The 26,086-nt window shown below is 46.8% G+C and overlaps 1 protein-coding gene across 2 annotated transcripts in view; it reads left to right on the top strand.

The window, feature by feature from the left end:
• The first annotated feature begins 494 nt into the window (after positions 1-494).
• Positions 495-26,086, top strand: part of INPP1 (inositol polyphosphate-1-phosphatase) — a 28,069-nt gene continuing 2,477 nt past the window's right edge. Inside the window, exons 1-5 of one of the 2 annotated variants that reach the window (XM_047720609.1) lie at positions 495-907; positions 16,234-16,473; positions 19,610-19,670; positions 22,433-22,633; positions 24,625-24,799. In XM_047720609.1, the coding sequence (XP_047576565.1) occupies positions 512-907; positions 16,234-16,473; positions 19,610-19,670; positions 22,433-22,633; positions 24,625-24,799 (1,073 nt within the window). In that variant the 5' untranslated portion in view covers positions 495-511. Of the gene's footprint in view, positions 908-15,426; positions 16,061-16,233; positions 16,474-19,609; positions 19,671-22,432; positions 22,634-24,624; positions 24,800-26,086 lie in introns of those variants that run through there. The other variant, XM_047720610.1, reaches the window with a different exon arrangement.

Genomic DNA, 26,086 nt, shown 5'->3' on the forward strand with positions numbered 1-26,086 from the left:
CGGGCGGCAAGGGACGACGCGGACAGCCGGGCGCTCCCCGACCCCGGACTTGGGGGGCCCGCGGGGCGCGTGTGCTCGATGCTCCGCTGCTCCCGCACGTCTCCGCCGCCGGTTCCCCCCGGGTCGCGGGCCGCCGCAGGCGAGGGCTGGAGAGGGGCGCGCCCCACCGCCCTGCGCCGCCCGACCAGGTGCCCCCGCCCGCGGCTCATCCGGCGCGCAGGACGCTCCGCTGCCGTGTGAACCGCCCGCACCCACGACCTTTCTGTCCCCATCGCGGGACCCACAGCCGCGGCGGGAAGCCCTGTCCTCCGGCTGCCGACCCTCCCCGAGCGTCCTCCCGGAGCCGCGCGCGGGAGCGCAGGAGGGAGCGGCCCCGGCGCCTCGCGGGCGGCTGCGGGGAGGGACCGGAACCGCGCGAGAGGGGACCCGGCGCGCTCGTCCCCCCAGCGCCCGCCCCGGATCGTCCCGCGCCCCTTGTGACGTCGCAGACGCCGTCCTCGGCCCGCGTGGGATGCCCTCGCGCCCCCCCCGTCGCCGGCCCGCCCCGGCCCCCCCCGACCCCGCCCGCGCACCCCGCCCCCCGCCCGCGCCCGGGAGCCGCGAGCGTCACGCCGCACCCACGCCGCGAGCCCGGGAGCCGAGGGGCGGCCGCCGGCGGATGCTGAGGTCCGCGCGCCGGGGACGACCGGGCACCTCCCCGCGGCGGCCCCGCCGAGCTCCTGCCCCCCGCGCCCCCGCCGCCCCGCGCCGCCGCCGCGCTTTCCTGCTCTCCTCGCCCGCCTCTTCCGTCTCCGGAGGGAAGCGCCGCCGCCGCCGCAGCCCCGCGCAGGGCAAGCGCCCTCCTCCTCCCGCGCGCCCCGCGTCCCGCCCGGGTCTGCGGCCCCGCGTCCCGCCGCTGCGGAGGCAGGTGAGTGCGCGGGCGCCGGGCGGCTCCGAGCTTCCCCGCGCGGGCCCGACTCGACCCCCGCGCGGCCGCGGGATCCCGGAGACACGGGGGTGGGCGAGGCCAGCAAACGGCTGCGTTAAGACCCGATGGCCCTGAGCGTTTCCCGGGGGGCGGGCGGGGGCGGCCCAGCAGGTGCGGCGCAGCGTCGGGCCCCGCCGCCCTGGGGATGCTCGTGCTGCCGCGGGGCTTCCGGGGAGGCCGCGCACCCCGCCGCACCTGCGCGAGGCCGCACCGCCGGGTCCGTCTCCGCAGGGGGAGAGGCGGGCTCGGGACGGGGCTTCCCGGTCGCTGTGGCCGGAACACGAGGGGACACTCGACGGGGTCTGGCCGGATCGCGGGCACCGTTCGACACCGAAAGCATGGGGGGGGGGGCCAGAAACCCAGATTATTTCGTCCGTGCATGAAGAGTGCGTGTGCACACTTAGGTGTGCATTTTGGAGGTTTCCGCCTCTAAAGCTAATTTTAAGGCGTCGAATAAGCAGGACTTTGCCCACTGTGCGACCGGAATTGACTTCAAAAGAACGGCGGGTTAAGGCTGCGTGGACAGACCTCTCAGGAATCCCACACGTCAAATAAACATTTTTTGGGGTCCTTTTCCTGTGATTCCTAACTTTGAAATCAAACAAGTTTAAGGATCTCAGCCCCATAACAGTCTAATGATGAAAATAATCCACTGAACTACTATTCACTGATGCATTACCTAAGTGACCTCATTTTTCGCTTTAAAAATAGGGAATATATTGGGGCGCCTGGGTGGCTCAGTGGGTTAAGCCGCTGCCTTCGGCTCAGGTCATGATCTCAGAGTCCTGGGATCGAGCCCCGAATCGGGCTCTCTGCTCAGCAGGGAGCCTGCTTCCTCCTCTCTCTGCCTGCCTCTCTGCCTGCTTGTAATCTCTCTGTCAAATAAATAAATAAAATCTTTAAAAAAAAAATAGGGAATATAAAGGAAAAAATGAAAGGGAATGGAAGAGTTCATTTCTCAACATGTATTTGTTTGAATTCTTATATATATACATTTATTTATTTATTTTAAAAAATATTTTATTTATTTATTTGACAGAGATCACCAGTAGGCAGAGAGGCAGGCAGAGAGAGAGAAGAGGAAACAGGCTCCCTGCTGAGCCGAGAGCCGGATGTGGGGCTCCATCCCAGGACCCTGAGATCATGACCGGAGCCGAGGGCAGAGGCTTTAACCCACTGAGCCACCCAGGCACCCCTGAATTCTTATTTAGAAGCTACTTTATTTTTAAACTTTTGTGGATTTTTCTACTCCTCCTGAAGTTAGTTCTTGGTCATGAAGAGGATTGCATAAGGTGCATAAGGTTACACTTTTTGCATAAAATAAGCTACCATTTCTATCCATGCTTTTGGACTAAACCACCACTTGCTTGGAGGTTATGCCTGGACTTGCCATTTGATGTAAAATATCTCATTACAGATTTAAATTATAACTATACTTGTGCTAGTCCAGAAAGAAAATGACATTATTAGACATACAAGGACTCTGAAATGAAAGTTATAAAATTATTCGTTATATATGTACTTATTTTATTTCTGTCTCTGATAACAATTAGGAAAGGTCTTATTCTACTTCATCTTGTAGGTAAATTGTGTAAAAAATAATTATGTTTTATAAAGTGACTAATAAAAACAAATGTTTTCATTTATTAAAGGTGAGGACAGTATATGAGAACTTTTTCTAGGTGTGTCTCCTTCATAAATGTCTTTGTTAAAATACTTTTCATCTTGTAGTGAAGCTAATCAAACTCTGTACATCGCTGTTTTTGTTTGGTTTAGAGTTTAGAAACAAGAGCAGAGTTGACAGCATTTTGCTTCCCATCTCTTGTGGTTAGCATAGTTTCCCAAATTTGCCTAATTTAAAAAATTACTTCAGGTGGTGGACAGCTGGGGGAGGGGGAAATGAATGTGGTTTAAAAAGATTCCAGGGTTGCAACTTGAGACTTTCTGAATTAGAATCTCTAAGTTTAGGAGATGATACTTCAAATAGGTGAAATGATAAAATTTTTTTAAAAGGCGAGGTTGGAAAGCACAAGTGGGAAATACCGCTGCTGTAATGAAGAGCTGACATAACCCCTTCTCATTCCTGTGCATAAAATGTTCTTAAATGGAAGCTATGGTTTTACTAATATGATGATGTCACCCATTTAGGAAACCTGAAACTTTTATATCGTTTTGTAGTTAGGCCTCCTGGTGATTGAACCTAGCAAACATTTTTGCATGTTTAGTCTCTTTTATGTAGTATGCAATGTTAATTCAAGTCCTCTAATGTTATAGGAACCTTTTATTAATGGGCTTTTAATGTAGATTCCTGTGACTAGTAAACCACAGCAAAATACTGTGCTTGATCGTTTCTCTTTCATATAACAGATTTATTTTCTACCCCTTTTGTGCTCCTAACTAGAGAAGACAAGCTCGTAAATTTTAGTAACTTATTTAGAGCTTTTATTAAAATGACCTAACCCCATCCAAAAAAGAAAAAGAAAGTTTTGGGGGAGCATAAAATATGGTCAGTTTTATATAAAAACAAATTAGCAAAAAACAGAGTATTAAACAACTATAAAATAATTTGTTAAGATGAATTACCACAATGGAAAGGGTCAGAGTTTTCTCTCCTTTTCTTCTCTCTCCGTTCCTTTTCTTTATTTCTCTTGTTTTCGTTTGAGGGGTGGAGGGTTGTTTGCTGGCCTGTTTTTTTTTTGTTTTTTTTTTTTTTAAAGATTTTATTTATTTTATTTGACAGAGAGAGATCACAAGTAGACAGAAAGGCAGGCAGAGAGAGAGAGAGAGAGAGGGAAGCAGGCTCCCTGCTGAGCAGAGAGCCCGATGCGGGACTCGATCCCAGGACCCTGAGATCATGACCTGAGCCGAAGGCAGCGGCTTAACCCACTGAGCCACCCAGGCGCCCCAACTGCTGGCCTGTTTTTTAATCAAATAAATATTTAAAATCTCCTAACAATTATCCAAGTTTAAATTCATGTAAATGTTTGCTAACTTTATCAATAGATACTTAAACCTATCCTTTACAGAGCTATGATGGTAGGTTTCCCACAGTGATAATTAGAGTTAAAACTACTAGCAAAAGAGTTAAATTCAAATGACCAAAGGAAACTGGTCTCTAATACTGCTAAAGGAGAGCCTAATTTAGTTACAGTGATGTCATAATTTTTCATTATCTGTTGCTTTTTAAATAGCATCTCATCTTCCAAATTCTAGAACACTTCTCAGGGTTTTTTTTTTTTTTTAGGAGTTTGCAAGAATCTCTTATAATCACAAATAATCCCGGTTTGATCTGGGAATAACAGGTTTGTTTTAAAAATATGGCTGATGGTTGGGGCACCTGGGTGGCTCAGATGGTTGAGCGTCTGCCTTGGGCTTAGGTCATGATCTCCAAGTCCTGGGATCAAGTCCCAGGGCTGGCTCCTAGCTCAGTGGGGAGCCTGCTTCTCCCTCTGCTGGTGGGCTCTCTCTCTTTCTCAGAGGGATAAATAAAATCTTTTAAAAAGATATGGCTGCTGGCTAGCATCATTAGTAAGGGAGATAGAAATAAGGAATCAGATCAAGAAGATAAATATTACCCAGCTTAGACAGTTATCCATGGTGCAGGATTAGCAAGAATGCAAGAGAATTTAGTAGATTTACATATTGGCTCTACTGAAACATTTATGTTTTTTACTATTTTGAACTTTTCAAATAAAAGGACTATATTCTTTTATTAGTTTGTGTTTCTTTAAAAGCAAGTGTTACATTCAATATTGGGTATTGATTTATTCAACACTAGTAAATATCTGTTAAAAATCAACTTTGCCTCTACAAAGTGGAAGTAAAATGACACGAGGTATCCTGCTAAACCCAGTTTGCAAAACATTATATATAACATGACCTATGACCTTTGCTTCCCTAATAATCAGAGAATGTATTTTGGTCATGTTATTTTATCATTACAGTTAAAAAAAAAATAGTCATCTTCCAAAAGGTCTGTAAAGAACTCCTTTGAATCACATTCTCTAACAGTTATAATCTGAAAACTTGCATGAGTAATCCCTTCCAGATGAACTTGGGTGGAAGACAATCCTTTTAAACATGTTTATCTCCAATGAAATAGAAATCAGTTGACTAACAAAACTCCCACTGTGTGTCGTGAGGAGATGGAAAAAAAATGTGTATCCTGGTCTCAAGGGATTTATAGCCTATTAGAGAATAATGGTTCCCCTGGGGCTGGCTTGGATGGGGGGTTTAGGCCCTCATAATGTTCATTAACCCTCTGCCCACACCCAAACTACCGCATAGGAACGTAGAATCTCAGTGTTAAAAACCAGCACGATTCCTGTAAAAAATCAACTTCAAAGCAATAGCCTAGAGCCCTTCTTTCAACAATTGTTATGCCCCTCCCCAGCCTCATTTTTTCCATTCGATCAACAAATATTTATTATGCCCTCATTAGGTAGATGACAAATGCCAGCAGTTTTGAAAATGTGCATTTTTGGGGGCTTCTGAGTGGCTCAGTCGGTTAAGCATCTGCCTTCAACTCAGGTTGTGACCCCAGGGTTCTGGGATCGAGTCCCGTGTTAGGCTCCTTGCTCAGTGGGGAGTCTGCTTCTCCCTCTGCTTCTGCCCCTCCCTACCCTGCTGGTGCTCTCTCTGCTCTTTCTTTTTTTTTTTTCAATTTTTTAAATTTTTATTTATTTATTTATTTATTTGACAGACAGGGATCGCAAGTAGGCAGAGAGGCAGGCGGAGAGAGAGGAGGAAGCAGGCTCCCCACTGAACAGAGAGCCCGATGCGATGCCGGGCTGGATTCCAGGACCCTGGGATCATGACCTGAGCTGAAGGCAGAGGCTTTAACCCACTGAGCCACCCAGGCGCCCCTCTCTCTGTTCATTCTTGCATGCACACGTACTCTCTCTCAAATAAATAAAATAAAAAATAAAATTGCATTTTTCAAACCTATTAATTTTATTTTTTACTCTTTAAAAATTGTAATAAAATAGATATAACACAAAATTTACTATCTTAGCCATTTTCAAGTGTATGATTCACTGGCATTAAGTACTTTCCCTTTGCTATGCAACCATCACCACTATCCATCTCCAGAAACTTTTCCTCATCTCAAAATGATACTCTGGACCCATTAAACAGTAACTCCTCACTCTCCTCTTCCCCTAGCCTCACCAACCACCATTCTACTTTCTGTCTCTACAAATTTGGCTACTCTGGTTGCCTCACGTAAGTGGAATCATACAATATTTGTGCTTTTGAGTACGGCTTTTATCACTTAGCATAATGTTTCCAAGGTTCATCCACATTGTAGAATGTACCAGAATTTCATTCCTTCTTAAGGCTGGGTAATAGTCCCCAACCTCTTTTATTTGGAAAATAAATATAAAGAACAGGGAAGTTTTGAACTAGAACAGACCATAGAAATCATCTCCTTCAAGCTCTGTGTCCCTCCTTTCCTTTCTTTTTTTATGTTTATAAAAATAAGGAACACAAGTCCCTTTTGGGGGGACTTTGGACATCTGGTTGGTTCAAGGCAAAGCAGAGCCCAAGGACCAGCTTTCTTATGGCCTAAACAAAAGCTCTTCACACCAGGGAGCGGAGGCAGACAGTTAAAGGCAAGTGTTAAATGAGTTGGTGCCAAAGTTAAGTGTTGCAGGTGTTCAGAAAAAGAGATGAAGTTATTGAAAAATGTTACCTTTGAAAGGAAACATTGAGACAGATTTGAAGAGTATGAAGACTAGCTTCTAATCAACAATTACCACAACTATAAATTGTATCCTACTGGAAAAGATTCTTTCTACAAGTCATACATCTGCTGTCTTTTCCTTCTGCCTTGAAATATACATTATACATTACATTTGTATTCTTAAAAATATGTATTCTTCAGTTAAGATAGTTACACTGAATCTGCTATTTTTCATATTCTGTGGGATTTCAGGCTACCTTTGTGACACCACAGTGGTTCTGAACACATCCTTGACCATGTATATACACTCAGTTGAAACTCAGCAGAAAGAAAACTATCTAAATGGATAGAGTTTCTGTTTAGTGAAAATGTTCCAAACTATGGAGAAGAGGCTAAAAAGGGGTCACTATCAGATTTAAAAGAATTTCTGAATGGAATACTTTTTCGTAGTTTTCAAATGAGTTCTGGAAATCTTTGCTACCTCATGCAAGCATCGTGCTGATATGGAACACTACTTAGATAGATGGGTTTGCATTTGCTATTGTTGTTATTCCCAGCATTTAATTTGTGTTACAAAAAAGGCAATATAAGTTGACCCTTTGCTGACCAAGGCCCATCATTCTTGGTTGCAATAGCCATAGGATTCCCTGTTCTACTTCTCAGTAACAAAGGGGATACAGAGCTGACTGGTGCATCTTCTATTTCCTTAAACTGTCAGATAAAAATCAGCTAAGCGATGTTCCCTGTCCTCACTCTAGATCTCCTGAATCAATATATCCTAGGGGAAAGTGTAAATATCTGTATTTTTTTAAGATTTTTTTTTAAAGATTTATTTATTTATTTATTTATTTGACAGAGAGAGATCACAAGTAGACAGAGAGGCAGGCAGAGAGAGAGAGAGAGAGAGAGAGGGAAGCAGGCTCCCTGCTGAGCAGAGAGCCCGATGCGGGACTCGTTCCCAGGACCCTGAGATCATGACCTGAGCCGAAGGCAGCGGCTTAACCCACTGAGCCACCCAGGCGCCCCAAGATTTTTTTTTTTTTTACTTTTATTTATTACACACACACACACACACACACACACACACACACACACACACACAGCAAGAGAGGGAGCACAAGAAGAGGGAGTGGGAGATGGAGAAACAGGCTTCCCGCTGAGCAGGGAGCGAGATGTGGGGCTTGACCTGGGGCTCGACCCCAGGACCCTGGGATCATGACCTGAGCTGAAAGCAGACACTTAACCCCTGAGCCACCCAGGCACCCCTGAATGTCTGTATTCTTAACAAGTGTCCCAAGGAGTTTTTGGTTTTCCTGATTTGGAAACGCTGCTCAGCACAAGATCCTGTTTGTAAGTTACTAGAACATTGGAAACAGGACATTTTTGTGGTCTCTTGCTGTAAGCAGCACCAGTGAGCAAAAATATGGACCACTGTGGTGCGCTAGCAGCCTTGATAGAGCTACGGTGAGGCAGACTCATCAGCTTAGAAGTAGACTGTATGTCAAGGGCACCTGAAGGTCAGGAAGGAGGGAGGGAGACAGGCGAAGGTTAAGTAGATGGATTTACATATTCCATATTTAAGGTCTTTTCTAACAAAACCAAATTAAACTTACTATTTTGGTCTTTAATCAACTACATTAATCTTGTCGAGATAGGTCACCCTAGATGACAAGAGTCACTTCAGACTCTGAGCAGGCACACAGTGTGCTTCAGCTGACAGTCGTCCAGATACGGCTTCGGTTTGCTTTTGTGAGTGCGTACGGGATACGTGCAGACTTGTACGTCAGTAAGTGTGGGCCCACATGCCTAGTGGCACCGGGTGATGCTGATAAAAGCCAAGTACAGTGAACAATACTGCGAGGACGAACTCTGTGTTCGCAGAGCTAAGAGCCCACACGTATCGAGCACCTCTCACGTATGCGCTAGAGTTATAGGAAACCACAGGCACCTTTAAATCTCCTGCCAGGCAGAGCACAGATAAGCAAACCAATGTGCAAGTGTCGGTGAGTTGGGCTAGAGATTGGCCTGCCTCTCTGCTCCCACGGCCCAGGTGCACGAGACGAAGGAAGGTCAGGAAGGGCTCCCGAAGGATTGAGCTGTTGAACAGACTCCTCTCTCTCTCTCTCTCTCTCTCTCGCTCTTGCTCTCTCTTTCCCTCCCTCCACACACATACTTTTAAAAATACTTATCAAGTTAGAAATACAGGAAAGTATACAGGTTCTAAGTGCACAGCTTGATGAATTCACAAAGTCAACCTACTCATGCAACTATCACTTAGAACCAGAATTACCAGTGCCTAAAAGCTGCTTCCTATCCCCCGGTCAGTAATTCCTTCTCCTTCTCCAAGGGGAGCCACCATGGTGACCTCCTACACTATAGGTTAGTTTCACCTATTTTCTTTTTTTTTTTTAAAGATTTTATTTATTTATTTGACAGATCACAAGTAGGCAGAGAGGCAGGCAGAGGGGTGGGGTGGGAGGTGGGGAAGCAGGCTCCCCACTGAGCAGAGAGCCTGACTTGGGGCTCGATCCCAGGACCCTGAGATCATGACCTGAACCGAAGGCAGAGGTTTAAACCACTGAGCCACCCAGGCACCCCTCACCTATTTTCAAACTTCAAATAAATTGAATTGGATGGTATACACATATTTTGTGGCTGACTTTCACTTAGCTGTTTCAGTGGGATGCATCGACTTTGTGGCCCATAGCACTAATCCATTCATTCTACCCCTGTCTGGTGTCATCTTACGTGAACATGCCTCACATTATTTCACCTTCTTAGCCATGATTGTTTGCATTATTCTAGTGTTAGGTCATTACAAATCATGCTACTCATGAACATTCTTGTGTTTGTCTTTTAACACATGCAGGAGTTTCTGTTGGATATATGTCTACAGGGAAGTTGATTTCCAACACCAACTTCACCAATTTCATTCCCACCCCGGTGTAGGAGTCTCATTGCTCCACATCCTCACCAAAACTCGAGATTTTTAGACTTTACATTTGAGCGATTTCATCGGTTATCCATTGGTACCCTGCTGTGACTTTAAGTTGCATTTTCCTGATCACTAATGAGATAGACTGCCTTCCCATATGTTTGTTGGTCGTTTGAATATCCTCTTTTATAAAGTTATCTGTTCAAATTTCTTGCCCCTGAACTGATTATGGGAGGGTAAGTTAAACATCAGGCATAGAAGACAGGGGACAGGCGTTATCAGAGGGAGCAGCATTGACAATTAAGATCCTGCCCAGAGCAAAGGTGTAAATGGACAGACAGTGGGAAATCAATTACTAAATGCTAAACTTAGAACCTGTGGATTGATGACAGCAATATCACACAGATCGAAGTAAAATAGCACCAAAAGAGGACAGATGGTCCCACACTGTACAACTTGATGGATCTGAGACATGTTAGACAGTCGAGTACCTGAAGGTTAAACGCGAGTTATCCACTGGAAAGATAATTTCATTTCCTGCGACGTAAAGGTCGTATTGAAATAACTAGTGATGCTTAAGGAATAGTTCTGCTCTGGCCTGGGTAAAGGATAGGCAGCTGCAAGGCCCCGGCGGGGTCAGGAGAGGCGACCTTTAGCGAGTGGCGGGCTAGGCCTCGCTGGCTGCTGGGCTGAGCCCACGGATGCCCCAGCATCCTGTAGGGGCACTTCTGCCCCCTTTCCTTTCCGCCAGGGCGGCCGCCGCCGTCAGCACTTGTCCTCAGAGCAGCACCAAGTATGGGCCAGAGCCCGAGGGGCCAAGTGCGCTTCCCTGGCAACAGCCACGTGTGCTCCACGGGGCCCCGGCCAGCCGCTTGGCGTGTGCCCGCCAGGGACACTCCCGACACCTGCACCCCCGGACAGAGGCCACCACACACACCTTCTCTTCTGCGCCCGGGTCTCTCCTGGGAGTCCGGCCTTCTCCCCCCGCCGCAGCGTTGTCCCGCAGGCCCGCCACACAGCGGCTTCACACTGTCCCTGCTCGGGGATGAGTGAAACACCGAGTCCCGCTGGGAACGGGGTGGGGGGCGATCCCTGCCGCCCGCGAAGAGGTGGGCTGTGTCCGAGCTGTGGGTTCTCCGCAGGAAGAAGTGAGCGTCCTACTTGCTTCCTCCTGAGAGGGCCCCCCGTCCTGTCGAGGGCCCCGTCCACATCCGCGGCTGTCACTGTGAGCAGAGAAGGGCATCGCCGGCCTCTGGCACATCCGGCCTCTTTGCACAAGAATGGACACACTTGGCCCCGGAATCCCCACAAAATATCCTGACAAAATGCCCCCCGACGGTATTTCGATCCTGCCAAGCGCCCCACAGACGGTCTCCTGTGAGGCCAGAGTAGTCCTTCGGCCTCTGGGAGCCAAGTTTCCAGCCAGACGCCCGGAAACCGAAGCGGTCAGACCTGGCCCACATAAAGGAACCTTATTCTGGGTCATTCAGCGAATTACAAGTAGCTTCCAGCCTTTGGGATTTAATGGACTAGTAAATTTGCAGAAAAGATTTCGGTGACCCACATAAAGCTGCCAGCCTCTTATTTTCTCCGGTTAGGACTTGTGACTGTGGTTTCCGTGAAGTTGTATTGAAAAGCCCTCGCTGTCATTTGTGATCCAGTATCTGCAAAGTTAGAGCTGGGTGCTTTTCCAGAAATACCTTATTCGATCTTCACAATGTTCTGGCTACGAAAGTATCATGTTCATATTACAGAGGAGGAGAGAGGCTCAGAGAGGGTAAGGAAATTACCTGATGCTGCACAGCTAGTTTATGGCCAAGCAAGGCTGGGAGCCCACGTTTGTCTCCAAAAGCCCATGTCTTTCCCACTATACTATTTATCACATTGGAAATATGTATGTACCATTCAAATGTCATTTTTTAAAGATTTATTTATTTGAGAGAGAGCAGAAGCTGGGGGGGAGAGGGAAAGGGACAAGCAGTTTCTCCGCTAAGCAAGGAGCCTGATGTGGGGCTTGATCCCAGCACCCTGAGATCATGACCTAGGCTGAGGGCAGATGCTGAACTGACTGAGCCACCCAGGTACCCCTCAAATGTGATATTTCTTTTTCTTTCTTTCTTTCTTTCTTTTTAAGATTTTATTTATTTTGGAGAGAGAGAATGAGAGAGAGAGAAAGCACGGGAAGGGGAGGGTCAGAAGGAGAAGCAGACTCTGCTGAGCAGGGAGCCCTATATGGGACTTGATCCCAGGACTCCAGGATCATGACCCGAGCCGAAGGCAGTCACTTAACAAACTGAGCCACCCAGGCGCCTTCAAATGTGATTTTAAAAACAGTGCTGTCTTGATGAAATGACAGTGGTTAGGAATTAAAATTGAGTTTTGTCTGTGTGGAGAGATCTGGGCTTCCAGGAAAAGTCTTAAGAGCATTTTTTGCCCACTTCAATTTAGCCAGCATTTCTCCAGCTGGAGATGAAAAATCTACTACAGAAACTGTAGTAGGAAAAGCTACAGAGACTGTTTCTAACTGACGTTGTGATATGCGCATGTTAACATACGTTTGCTCTGAGATGGTGACGAATGTGACTTCTGTAAACCTGTTCTGATCAGGGGCGCCTGGGTGGCTCAGTCGGTTGAGCGTCTGCCCTTGGCTCAGGTCATGATCCCAGGGTCCTAGGATGGAGCCCCGCACTGGGCTCCCTGCTCAATGGGGAGCCTCATTCTCCCTCTGCCTGCCACTACTACGGCTTGTGTGTTCCCTCTCTCTCTCTGAAAAATAAACTCTTTAAAATAAAAATAAACCTAAAAAATTAAAAAAAATAATAAAATAAAAATAAACCTGTTCTGATTAAATATGCCTTTAAATATGTTGTCACAAGTAAGGCTTATGAGAGGTTATTTCAGTGTTCACTACATCATTAAAGATTTGGCTATTAAAGTGAATGGCTCCTAGTAGGAAAGACTGACTCACAGAATTAAATTTATTGACCATATAAGTGGGGAAGAGAATCCCACTCCACTTCTGTTTGGCCAGAAAACAAAAGACAAAGGAATAGATTTTGTTGACATTTGCTAAAATTATCAAGGTCTCTCTTTCAGGAGAGGTGTTAGGGAATAAGGTGTAGTCCCCCCAGATTGTGTGTTGAAGCCATAACCTCCTGTGCCTCATGATGTGACTGTGTTTGGAGACAGGGCCTTCAAAGAGATGAGTAAGGTTAATGCAGTCATATAGGTGAGTCCTAACCCAATCTGGTGTCTTTTTAAAAAGAGGAAGGGATGCCAGGAATGCTCGTGCATAGAGGAAACGCTGTATGAGGACACAGCCATCTGCACGTAATGGAGAGTGGCTTCCAGAGAAACCAAACCTGCTGACACCTTGCTCTTAGAACTTCAGAACTGTAAGAAAAGTAATTTCTGTTGTTTATAAGCCGCCCAGTCTGCAGTAGTTATGGCAGCACCAGCGCACTACTACAGGAGGCACTGGGTTTCGGGCATGAGCCAAGCCAAGGCAGCCAGTTAAGAGAGACGTCAGTAGACTATGATAGGTGAGAGTTTATTATCCAGGAAAGACGGTAAACCTCAAGGCTTACCTTGAGGATCAGGGGGAAAAAAGATTTTTTTAGGAAGGAAGTCCATGGTCAGATAGTGATTTTTAATAGTCAAACTAGTGTCTGTTATCAGCTGGGTGTGTTTCTCTACTTTTTTGCTATAAAATGTACCTTATAATAATTGTATGCTTATGATTATTTACCCAATAATGACTCCTTCACTAACAGCTAAGAATTTATGTAAGAATTTTATTGGCTAGAGTGCGGTGAACAGGGAGGGCTGCCAGTTCCCTAGGACTTGAATCTTTTCCAAGTCACTTCCTAGCTGGGTGACTTGGGGCAAACTACTTAACCCCCTCATCTTGGTTTCGTCATCTGTACAATAGAGATGGGAGAACCCTCCCATAAGGTGGTGTGAAAAGTAAATGACTAATACACATAAAGTGCTGAGAAGGCTCCGCGTACAGGCAGCAGCGGGTGCACGCCAGCTGTTATTTTCACTAGGACCTCTCTCCGCACTCGGATGACAGGTAGTGGAACTGTCCCGCCTCGTGGTTCCACAGGGATGTCTGCCAGCAGGTGCCAGCCCCCGCGGATCTGCCGGCGTGGTGGTAAAGAAAAATGAGCCGGCGGGGCGCCTGGGTGGCTCAGTGGGTTAAGCCTCTGCCTTTGGCTCAGGTCATGATCTCAGGGTCCTGGGATCGAGCCCTGCATCGGGCTCTCTCCTCGTCGGGGGGGGCCTGTTTCCCCCTCTCTCTCTGCCTGCCTCTCTGCCTGCTTGTGATCCCTCTCTCTGTGTCTAGTAAATAAATAAAATCTTAAAAAAAAAAAAAATGAGCTGCCCGGAAGAACAGCAGCTTTTAAATCTCAGTGTTCGACATCATCTAGGAGGCTGACCAAAATGCAGATTCCCAGGCCCTGTTCCCAGAGATGCTGATGCACCAAGTCGGGATAGAGCCCAGGAATCTGTCCCTTTAGTGAGCCCCTTGATTAATTCTAACGCAGGTGGTTCTCAGATCCACTATTAAGAAATACTCATCAAAAACAATTTCTTCTGGATTCAAAGCTATTAAATTATGGTAAATGTAACTTACTAATCATGAGTCTATAATACATCTCATTAAAAGTATTTGAAATGTTTAAATAAAACTAACTTAGGTCAAAAATGAGTATGTAGACTTGCTTTTAAAAGTCATCTGAGGGCGCCTGGGTGGCTCAGTGGGTTAAGCCGCTGCCTTCGGCTCAGGTCATGATCTCGGAGTCCTGGGATCGAGTCCCGCATCGGGCTCTCTGCTCAGCAGGGAGCCTGCTAAAAAAAAAAAAAAAAAAAAAAAGTCATCTGAAAATGGGGTGTCCGGATGGCTCAGTTGGTTAAGCGTCTGTCTCTTGCGTTTGGCTCAGGTCGTGATCTCAGGGTCCCAAGATTGAGCTCTGCGTTGGGCTCAGTGTTCAACGCGGGGTCTGCTCGAGAGTCTTCTCTGCCTCCTCCCTCCAGCACGCTCTTGTTTTCTCTCTCTCCCTCTCTCTCAAAAATAGATAAATCTTTTTTAAAAAAATAATCTGAAAGACAGCTTCTGCAAATGTTAGTAAGAGTTACGGATAAACCTGAAGAAATCGAGCATCGAATGCAGACCTCAGTTTCTTCACGACAACTTGGGTCACCCCGGTTGTCTCAGCCTGGCAGCCCCCTCAGGGTTATGGTCTTAAGGAACTGAGTTGAGGACAGGTGGGGAGAGAGATGTGAAAGCAGATTACAGAGAAGCAGGGAGAAGCAGGTTTGGTTCCTCTGGAGGAAATGGTTCATTCGGCCAGAAAGTAGCAGGTTATTGTGCGAATTAGAAAGCTTTGCATGCAGATAGTGATAGCCGTGAGAGGTATTTTTAGGGAGTCAGGACCCTGAGGAAAAATACTGCTGGACTCTATATGATGCTGGAGAAAGCTTCGCCGTACAATAGCCCCGTGTGCCTAATAGTAAAGGAGGATGTATTGTTTTTATTCACTTTCCTTTACTTACTGTTGAAGCTGAATATGTTTTCTCATGGTGGTTAACCCGTAATCTTAAGAAAACAGCATTTGGGGGGCAAACTTCAGACAAAGCAGCTGTGACCATTCACAATTAACTCCTAGAGTCCATTAAGGGGATTTTTTATTTTATTTATTTATTTATTTAAGAAGGAGAGTGTTAAGAGAATGGAATAGAGAGCCTGGGCTTGTGTGTAGGACTGACTCTGAGCCGAGCCGTTCAGTCTTGTGTAACGCTGCAGAAGTTACCCAATCTCTCCAGGCTTTGCTTTCGTGACGGTAAAACCAGGCTGACGCCTTCACAGTAGTTCTCGCAATGACCGCGCGTGCTAGGCCTGTGCAAGCTTTCGATCCGGTGCGGCTGCTACTGAAAGATTGGAAAGGTCTCTCTCCTAATTACGCACCAGCAATGTCGAGGGGGGACAGCGCGCCTCTGAGAAGCCAGGACTGTTCAAGTCCCCGAGAGCCGCCTGCTTTCATTCATTCTTTCAACTTCTGTAGCTCCGCAGAGAGTGGGACTTTTCGTCTCTGCTTCAGAAGGAGGCGGCCGGGCGACGGGTTGGCTGCCAGCCCAGGAGCGGCCCGGGTCTGACAGGGCCCGGCAGGGCTTGCTGGCCCGCTGCTTAGTGCGTTAGCAGGTCGGCCCCAGGCTGTCCGGCTAAATCCCCCTGCACTTCTCTCGTCTTCCCCAGAAGGACAGAAAGTGCCCCTGCAAGTGCCGCGAAGCGTGTGGTCATTCTGAGGTCATCCAGGACCTGGGTTTCCCTTTTAGCATCGCGCTTGTGTCCACCGGCCTGTCAGTGTGGGGGTGTCTCGTGTCGGGTCTCCAGGACTCTGCTTCACTGAGAATTCCGTTCTTTGCACCACGGATTTTTGAGACTAAACGTACTTTGGGAAGCTTTTAAACAGTGAGTTTCCAATGTCGAGCGCTACCTGGTCTTCCCAGCGAGGCGGTGACTCTGACGCGCGGGCTGTTCGGGCCGCCGACCGGGTGGCCGCCACACGGGTGCTCCGGCGGTGCCAGCGCACCCTGACGTCCCGCCCTGACCCGCTTTCTCTTTCGCCTTCTCGCACTTTCCAGCCAACGGCCCGGAGGGCGGCCGCCGCGAGGTCGGAAATGTCCGCGGTCCTGCGGGAGCTGCTGCGGGTCTCCGAGAAGGCAGCGGACATCGCCCGGGCGTGCCGGCAGCAGGAAGCCCTGTTCCAGCTGCTGATCGAGGAAAAGAAGGGGGCGGAGAAGAACAGGAAGTTCGCAGTGGACTTCAAGACGCTGGCGGACGTGCTGGTACAGGCAGTGATCAGACAGAGTGTGGAGGACAAGGTAAGGAAGGTCACAGCCAAGGTGACTGCAAATTATTTGCCTTGTGATTTTTTCATTAGAATAGCATGATCTCTCTCTCTCTCTCTCTTTTAAGATTTTATTTATCTGACAGACAGAGACCACAAGCAGGCAGAGAGGCAGGCAGAGAGAGAGGAGGAAGCAGGCTCCCGGCTGAGCAGAGAGCCCGACGCGGGGCTCGATCCCAGGACCCTGAGATCATGACCTGAGCCGAAGGCAGAGGCTTTAACCCGCTGAGCCACCCGGGTGCCCTGCATACTCTCTCTTTTTCCCTTCCCACCTCAGAATACTAGCACCTAGGATTCTAATAAACAACTTGGGTTCCCTCCCGCCCTGTTTTGACTACAAAATTACTAAAAATGTTCACTGCAGAAGAAATTAAAAATACAGAAAAGCAAATACAGAGAAAAAAATTACCGTTCTGACAGTTGAAGAGAAACATTTGGATATGGAGCTTTTATTTATTAATGAGTTTCTTTTTAATAAATAATACATATTCTCCAGAAAATAAGCAAAAATAAGAATCCTTAATCCTACACCTAGAGAAAACCACAGCTATGTTTTACTAAATATTGCAAGGACATTTTTCTTCTATGCTTATTTGTGTGCATGGTACATAGAATTTGTCTCAGCAGAAATGGGAACATTTATTGACTTCTTTTTTTTAACTTGACATATCATGTTCCACCTTCTTTTTTTTTTTTTTAAGATTTTTATTTATTTATTTACTTGACAGAGAAATACAGCGAGAGAGGGAACACAAGCAGAGGGAGTGGGAGAGGGAGAAGCAGGCCTCCTGCAGAGCAGGGAGGCCAATTCGGGGCTCCATCCCAGGACCCTGGGATCATAACCTGAACAGAAGGCAGATGCTTAATGACTGAGCCACCAGGCACCCATCATGTCCCACCTTCTGATGTAAACTTTTATCTAATGGTTGCCTCCGTTATAAGCTGGTACAGTCCTGAAGACTGAAAATCCCCTTTTATTCTAATAGAAAATCATTGTTTATAACTAACAATGATTGTGATTCAAGGTATCTTAAGCTGGCTGGGAAAAGAAACTACTCATAAGTAGTAATAACAAGTAATAACACCAGCAGATACTTATGAGTCCTTACTATGTGTCAGGCCCTTCTAAGGGCTTTAAATATATTGATTTATTTAACAATTCTAATAATTTTATGAGGTAAGAATTATTATTCCAATGTAATGGATGAGAAAAGGGAAGCACAGAGATGTTAAGTAACTTGCCCAAGGTTGCACAGCAAGTGAATGGCAGGAACAACTTTTGAACACAGGCTGACTGGCTCCAGAGTTTGCACTCCTTGCGATACTATGTTGCCTTTATATGATAATCTAATAATTACACATTTTTTAAGATTTGGGAGGATAGAACTTTATGGCAGAAAACACTACAAAATATTGGAATAGCTTCTATTGAAATTCTCAAAATATTGGGAATCATAAGGAATCATTTAAGTGAATTATTGACCATGGGCAGGAAGAGATAATAAATGGTCCCTTGAAATCTCTACAAACTACGCTTTGTCATGCCCTGTAGTATCTAGCTCCAATAAACAAAGTAAATTTATTTTTGTTACTTATCAAGGTAGTCGGGTACCAGGGATGGTTGAGCACTTGAATTAGAAACTGATCATTAACTTGTATTAGTTAATATTTGCCCCAAAGCCCTGTGACAAGCTCAGCACTTGTTCAATCCTAAAGTATATGCCAGGACCTGTGAACAAAGAAACGATGTTCACTTTCGGCTCACTAAGACCTCTCTGTTTCATGACCCTTCTATCCTGTAACCTCAGAAGCAGGTCCTTAAGGCTTGGGAGTGGAGCCGCAGCCCCTGCTGAATGGACTCATTGGCAGCCGCTGGTGATGCGCACTGTTCTTCAGAAAAGGGAAAAACAACAAGTTATTGTGGGCACTGTTAAAATTATTGGCCATCTGCAAATGACTGGGTTCAAATATTTGAAGCATTTCCTTGCTTTTGTTCCCTGAGAACATTACACATATCATAATTCAGCACACAGTCAGAGAAAAATTCTCTTTACTACAGAGAGGATCAGAAGCAAAATAGGTCTGAAAGCTTCCTGGTTGTACAGACGTGAGTGAAGTTTCTTACTTAGCTCCATTTTTTTTTTTTTCATTCTATGTTGAAGCATTAATTATCAAGGTCTTTCCCTTCTGTTTTTGCTATAGTGCCTTCCTTGGTGAGGAAGTAAGGTGTAGAGAACATGTGAAAATAAAAGCAAACGCTAATGTTATCCTCTAAACTTAATTAGCAATCGGCTTAAGTACTTGGGCAATGCTATTAATGCACATAAGTAGGGCTGTTGAAGAGCAGCAGTTAGAATACCTCCTTTTTTTTTTAAGAATTTATTTATTTGACAGAGAGTGAGAGAAGGAGAGAGAGCACAAGTGGGGGGAGCAGCAGAGGGAGAGGGGGAAGCAGGCTCCCCGCTGAGCAGAGAGCCCGATGTGGGACTCGATCCCGGATCCTGAGATCATCACCTGAGCCGAAGGCAGAGGCTTAACCCACTGAGCCACCCAGGTGCCCCAAAATACCTCCTTTGTAAATACGCTAGTTCTGTGGCCCTGAGAGGGAAGGATGAAGTGTCTGAGATCCGGCAAACTCGGAAGCAGATGTCTGCCGTGATGGGGACTTCCTGGAGGGGTGGGGGAGCAGGAAAACATTAGGAAATTAAGTACTGAACCACGCTGACTTCACTATACTTGGATTGATGTCTGGAATTGTAAATTTTTTTTTTTTAAGATTTTATTTATTCATCTGAGACAGAGAGAGCATGAGCAAGGGGAGAGGGAGAAGCAGGCTTCCTGCTGAGCCAGGAACCCGACATGGGGATCAATCCCAGGACCCCAGGATCATGACCTAAGCCAGAGACAGACGCTTAACCATCTGAGCCACCTGGGTGCTCACATTGTAAATTTCTGAATTTCAGATCAAGTTGTGCTACTCGATTTGAAGCACAAAGTGAAAATATGGTCAGAATTGAACACGTATGTGGGATTTGAGAGGGTTTTCTGTCTGTTTTTGTTTTGTCTTTGTTTTGTTTTTTGGTTTCATTATCATACTCTGAATCATTCAGTTTCCAGGCTTGGGAAAAAAAGTTTTGGGAGAAGAATCGAATGAGTTCACTAATGATTTGGGTAAGTAGAAGAATTTGAATGTATTTTTATAACTTAATTATCATATGGTATTCTAATTTTCAGCAACATCATGAAATAAATGAATGGGAGCCTTTCATGTAAATAACATATTTGAGTGTTAAGCTTCTTCCAGCACCTCAAAATATCATGCCTTTTAAGTTAGAGAGAGGTAGTATCTTAGAATTATTGAGCAAGTCCATATATATTCTTTTAGATATAAATCTGTAGCTCTTTTTTTTTTTTTAAGATTTTTATTTATTTTGACAGACAGAGATCATAAGTAGGCAGAGAGAGGGTGAGGCAGGCTCCCCGCTGAGCAGAGAGCCCGACAGGGGGCTCGATTCCAGAACAACCTGAGCCAAAGGCAGAGGCTTTAACCCACTGAGCCACCCAGGCACCCCAAATCTGTAGCTCTTAAGATAATATATGACCATATTTGGAGAAGTTCATGGCCCTTTGAAAATCTAATCGAAGGTACAGATGCTCTCAAGAAGATGCACACATGGACCATTTTAGGCCCAAATTTTAAGCCCATTCATGGACCTTCTGGGGAGTCTACAGACCACGCCTGAGAATCGAGAGAGGCCCCATCTTTGAAATACTGTGTGTTCTTGAGCAAAGAAAACTTGTTCACCTCATCAGTTCTCTGGTCTCAGAACCTCTGTAAAAGGAGTTGAGTTAAACAAAAGTTCCTTTTAGCACCAAATTTTAACTCTTCTTTGATTAGTTTCCTCTGGGCCAGATTCTCCATTGATGTATCTCCCCATTTCCTGGATGGCAGAGAGACAAATATCAAAATCTCGGATCCTTTACAGCAAAACAAATTATTTTAAGTTTGCCTGGCTGTTTTGTTTGATTAATGGTAGAAGATTAAAATAGTGAACTTTATCATTGATCATGTGACCCATAGTTAAACAGCTACAGGCACAGTTGCAAAGGAAAAAACTAATTTCTGGATTAATGCTGGAAGATTGTCTCCTTCATGGCTATGTATTGCGATGCAGTCAGTTCTGTGACACTCAGAGAAATCTCATTGAGATTTCTGTTCTTTTTTTTTTTTTTAAAGATTTTATTTATTTGACAGAGAGAGATCACAAGTGGGCAGAGAGGCAGGCAGAGAGAGAGAGGAGGAAGCAGGCTCCCTGCAGAGCAGAGAGCCCGATGTGGGACTCGATCCCAGGACCCTGAGATCATGACCTGAGCTGAAGGCAGAGGCTTAACCACTGAGCCACCCAGGTGCCCCGAGAGATTTCTGTTCTTAAGGATAAAAAAAATCTGTGACTAATAAGAAATAGGATAAAAAAAGGATTAAAAAAACATCTGTGACTAACTAATAAGAAATCCAATGCTTGAAATCCTGTGTTCGGCTACCTCAAAACCGATTATTTTATTCTTTCATTTATCTAGAATTATAGGGACAAAAAGTCATTCCACATGCACGTTCCTGAGAACCTGAGGGGAGAAGGGGTCAGCATGCCGGGGGCAGAGAAGTGGGAGCATGGGGGCCGGGGAGGCGAGTGCAGGCTGGAGCTGAGCATGGACGTTTGCAGAAGGAGTTTGCATTTTGCAAACGTGGTGGGAATTCAGTGGAGAATTGGAAGCAAAAGGAGTGATGTGAGAGGATTTTCTCCTTGGATTGATCCCGTGGCTTTACCTGAGCCCCGAGTCCCGGCTTAGTTACGTGGCAGTGATTAGCCTTGACATTCCCCGACTTCAGCAGTTTAATGTGATTTGAATTTAACTTCACTAAATGCAATGGAAGGTTTCCTGCTGATTCAGAGGCATCTCTGTGACAGATTCTTACTGTGCTTCCCACCCGGACTGAGCACCCGAGTCCCCTGGGGTCGTCTGCACTCGGCTGTGGGAAGGAGCCTGAGGTCCCGAGTGTCTGACAAGCTCTCGGGGATGAAGGTGACGCGGCTAGTCCTCGAACTGGCCGGGGTAGCTGGGAGTTCTCACCTACTTAGCATGGAAGTGCCATGTCTTCTGCGTCTTCTATCTTCACCACCGCCGTCACTTTCTGCTGCTGTTCATTTGCCTGTTTTTCCAGCCTCTTCCGTCACTTTTGGTTGGAGCTGGAAACCAGAGTAACCCAGGGTGTAAGGAGCATGTTTAAGAGGGGCTGATCGGGTAACCTGCGTCACCGGGAGCCAGAAGCATCCGTCCCGATTCCCAGTGGGGCTCACAGAGGAGAGGTAGTCCTGCGTGTCCTGTCACACAGTTTGCCACATGTGACGACGAGCCGCACTCAGCTACTGTACTCTACTGAGCGGAAACAGTTTTTAGTTAAAAGCAGTATCCTGGAGAGAGGCAGAAGCACTTGTAGTGCTGATAAAAGCTCTTCTTTCCCATAATACATCCATCCATTAACAGGCTGACCGATAGATATTAAGAAGCAAAAGGCAAAAAACATAAATATCACCAAGGACTCAGGGTTCAGGGGTTCTTAAGTGGTTCACCAGCCCCTTAGATTGGATACAGAATTGTGTGCGGGTGCCCATGGGGACATTTTTCTGGTAAGACAATGTTTTTGATACTGGGAACCCATCCCTCACTTCATATTAGGTATGTGCATGACTTGTGGGCGGCCGTGACCTTGGCAGCCCCCGGGGTGACTCTGGCAGTCAGCTGGGTTAGGACCACACGTGTGAACGTGTCACCCTCACCTGATCTGAGTGCGTGGCCTCTGCCCCTCCCCATCCCTGTCGTTCTCCTCCCTGGAAACTCTGGAAATGTGGCAGCTCAGTTTGTCTTCACTCTAGGGGAGAAGATGATCGTGAGGCTGTGTCCGACGGAGGAGGGGACAGCTGAGCTCCTCAGCAGGGTCCTTGATGGCAACAAATCGGCGTCTGAAGCATTAGCCAGGGTTGTTCATCAGGACGTCACCTTTGGCGACCCGGCTCTGGACGCAGTGGAGGTCGACATACCGCAGGACACCCTGGGGATCTGGGTGGACCCCATAGGTAAGCCGCGGGGGGGGGGGGCGCTCGCTTCCATGTGTCCTCAGCAGTCCCTTGGTCGGGGGAGGCTTGGAAAAATGAGAACGGAGCATGGGACCGAACTGTCCCCGCAGTCTATGATGTTTTAAGGCTGGGAAATGAATAGTGAGGAGTTGAGGTGTGTGTGTGACGCGTTGTTGCTCATGCAGGTGCGTTTGTGACGTCTCGGGAGTGGGTGTGTATCTGTGTGTGTCTGGGGGGTGCACACTCACACACTCGTGCACCAATAATGCGGAGTTAACTCCTCTTCTGGAGGCTTCGGGGCCAGGCCACCAGGACAGCAGAGTGACCGAGCCGTCCCGGTCCCCGGCGAGCGCACCTGCCGGTTCAAGAACGCTCCACTCCACAGACGGGTCCCGCGTGCGCACACGGTCCAGATCATCAGGGCTTTAAAGAGCCGCCCAAATCCCGGTTTTAAGCAAAGCCTCCCAGTTTTTAACCACTGACTGCTGACCGAGCCCAACAAGCAAGCGGTCAGAACCACCGTGCAGACGAAGCAGAGCGCGGCGAATGGGACGCGGTCCCTTCGTGAGCCTCGCGGTCTCCACCATCGCCGTCCGGGTCTTGGTGGTGCTAGAGCCCCACTCCGCGCTCTGGGCTGCAATCCCGCATGTCTGCTTCAGGCGTGCTGTGTGTGCGGCCCCGGCTGTCGGCGGTGGAAACTCTCCTTCTTTTCATTCCCACTTGCCTGACGTCTCCCACCCACCACGACTGGGGCCACTCGCAGGCAAATGCCCATCGTCCCGTCGTGCGGGTGCGCTAGTGCCGCATCCGAAAGGTGCCTTTAATCATCAGGAGTTGTAGCATGTTCATCAGTGGATTCCATAGGCAGACTAAAAATCCTTCCCAAAATCGTTTCTCACTTAATGGTAAATTACCATGAGTTGAGGTTTCTGAGGGACGGGTCTCCCGTTTCTTGGTTCTCGCCTGAGTTGATTCTGTTAGCCAGCTATGTGGATTTTTCTGCAACCCACACCCTTCACCGGCTGTGAACTCACCAGTTGTTGGCAGTCAGCTGCTGGCATGTGTGTCTTTTAAGGAGAAACCTGGTTCCTTGGCTTTTCTTCAAGGAGCACCATCCATTTCTTCCGTTTGTGCCACCATCACTGTCTCTCTCCTTCTTCTTTGAGGGACCAAAAAAACCCCATAAAAATAAAAAAAATAAGGTAATCCCACCCCTGAGAGCTTTCTGGAAGGAGATTTTCCCATCCACCCATATTATACTTTGCCCTCTGGTTGGTAAGAGCTCTAAGGAATCCCACCAGTTATCCTGAGTCATTAGCTTTTAAGTGCTTTTGACCTGTGAGGATTATTTGAGTGCTTATCATAGACAAGGTGCTGGGTTAGACACCACAGGAACTATAGGCACGTCCTCTCCCTTTAGGACTTCCCGTAGGGCTGGGGAAAATGGAACTCAAGCATCTTAAACATGAAGCACAAGAGGTCAGAGAACAAGTCAATACAAGTGACACCCAAAGGTAACACGTGATTGATAACTCTCAGTCTGTTCAGCTGCTGTAACAAAATGTCGCGGACTAGGTGGCTCAGAAACAACAGAAACTTCTTTCTCAAAGTTCTGAAGGCTGGCAAGTCCAAGATCAAGGTGCTAGTGTGGTAAGACGAGGACCCTCTTTCTGCTTCGTAGCCGGTAGCTTCTCGCCGTGTCCTTGCATAGCACAAGGGATGAAGGATGTCCCTAGAGCCTCCTTCATAATGCAGTAATCGCATGACTAAGGGTTCCACCCTCCTGCCTTAAGTACCCCCCAAAGGCCTCACTGACTAATCCTATCCTCTTTGAGGGGTTAGAATTTTGGGAGGACACATTCAGACCACAGCCATCACCAAATAAGTGGGAAGACAGAAATTATACAGGACAGAGTTTATGGATATATCCCTCATTATTTTTGAAATAATCACTGCCTGAATCCAAACAAATCTGCTTCATTTTTTTTCAGATTCCACTTACCAGTACATAAAAGGTTCTGCGGACATTAAATCCAACCAAGGAATCTTCCCCAGTGGACTTCAGTGTGTCACCATTTTAATTGGTGTCTATGACCTACACACAGGGGTGCCCCTAATGGGAGTCATCAACCAACCTTTTGTGTCACAAGACCTAAACACCCTCAGGTAAAAGAGGAGTATTTCCAGTATATTTTGGTTTGGGGAAGTCACCCCCTCAGCTTTGCATATTTTAGTCAGGATGGTCCCTTGACATGACATTACCATGACTTGGTACTCTGAGGTGCTCCTACTAAAGTCTGCAGGTTTGAATTAAAATTCTTTTTCTTTTCAGTCTCAGGTTAAATATAATTTTGGTGGGGGCTTAGGCGCAGGCTGACAGAAACTTTTAAAAGAAAGTCTATCTTGGAGAAAGCTTAGTTTGGCCTTTGGAATATAGCAATCCTGTTCCCTGTTTTCTAGAATCCATTCGAAACCAGATTGCTAGAACAGTGGTAACAGTCTTCTACTACATTTGAAACAAGGTAGATGCTATCCCTATACAGCCAAGTCAAACATTTAGGCAATTTTAGAAGAAATTCAAAACAAATACGAAAAGTATCCAATCAAAAGGTGAGTAGGTATGGCCAGGATTAGACCCTGACCATGGGGCACCCTCCCTACAAATCCTGCCTCTCCCCCCTCCCCTTTGCACAGATTCTGGCCCAGAGCCTGGAGGTGGCCAGGCTGTCTGTGCCACTGCTCCACGGCCTGTACGTGGGTAGACCCAGCACATGGCACAGTCCAGATGGAAGTAAGCGGCTTTTCTTCTGTGGTTTCCGTTTTGAAACGGCCCTATTTTTCCATGTCTGTATGACTACACATTTTTACTGAACTTTGACTTGCTTCATGCCACTAAGATTTATTCTTTTTTTTTTTTTTTAAGATTTTATGTATTTATTTGACAGAGAGAGATCACAAGGAGGCAGAGAGGCAGGCAGAGAGAGGGGGGAAAGCAGGCTCCCCGCCAAGCAGAGAGCCCGATGTAGGGCTCCATCCCAGGACCCTGAGATCATGACCTGAGCTGAAGGCAGAGGCTTAACCCACTGAGCCACCCAGGCGCCCAGATTTATTCTTTAATGAACATAAACTACACCTCTGCAATCTTGACTTTTTCTTCCTCTCTACCCTGCCTTCTTTCAAACTGAAAACGTGTCTCTGGTATCTTTAAAGGGTTGTTAAGAATTAAAAAGATCTGGGACTGGAGGCAGACATACCTGTGGCCTAGAAATGGCTGGCACAGTAGTCAGTGGTGCTGATTCCAGAGTGAGGGTTTCTGGATTTCCGTGCAGAGCCCAGCACTGACTAACACACTTACCACTCTGTTCCCTGAGGCCTGCTCCACTCTCTGTAAACAGCATAACGACCAACATGCTACAATAAGTTAAACACGGAGACAGAAGTGCTGTTGGTGGT

Source organism: Lutra lutra, chromosome 3, assembly GCF_902655055.1.
Source record: "Lutra lutra chromosome 3, mLutLut1.2, whole genome shotgun sequence".
Lineage (NCBI taxonomy): Eukaryota > Metazoa > Chordata > Mammalia > Carnivora > Mustelidae > Lutra > Lutra lutra.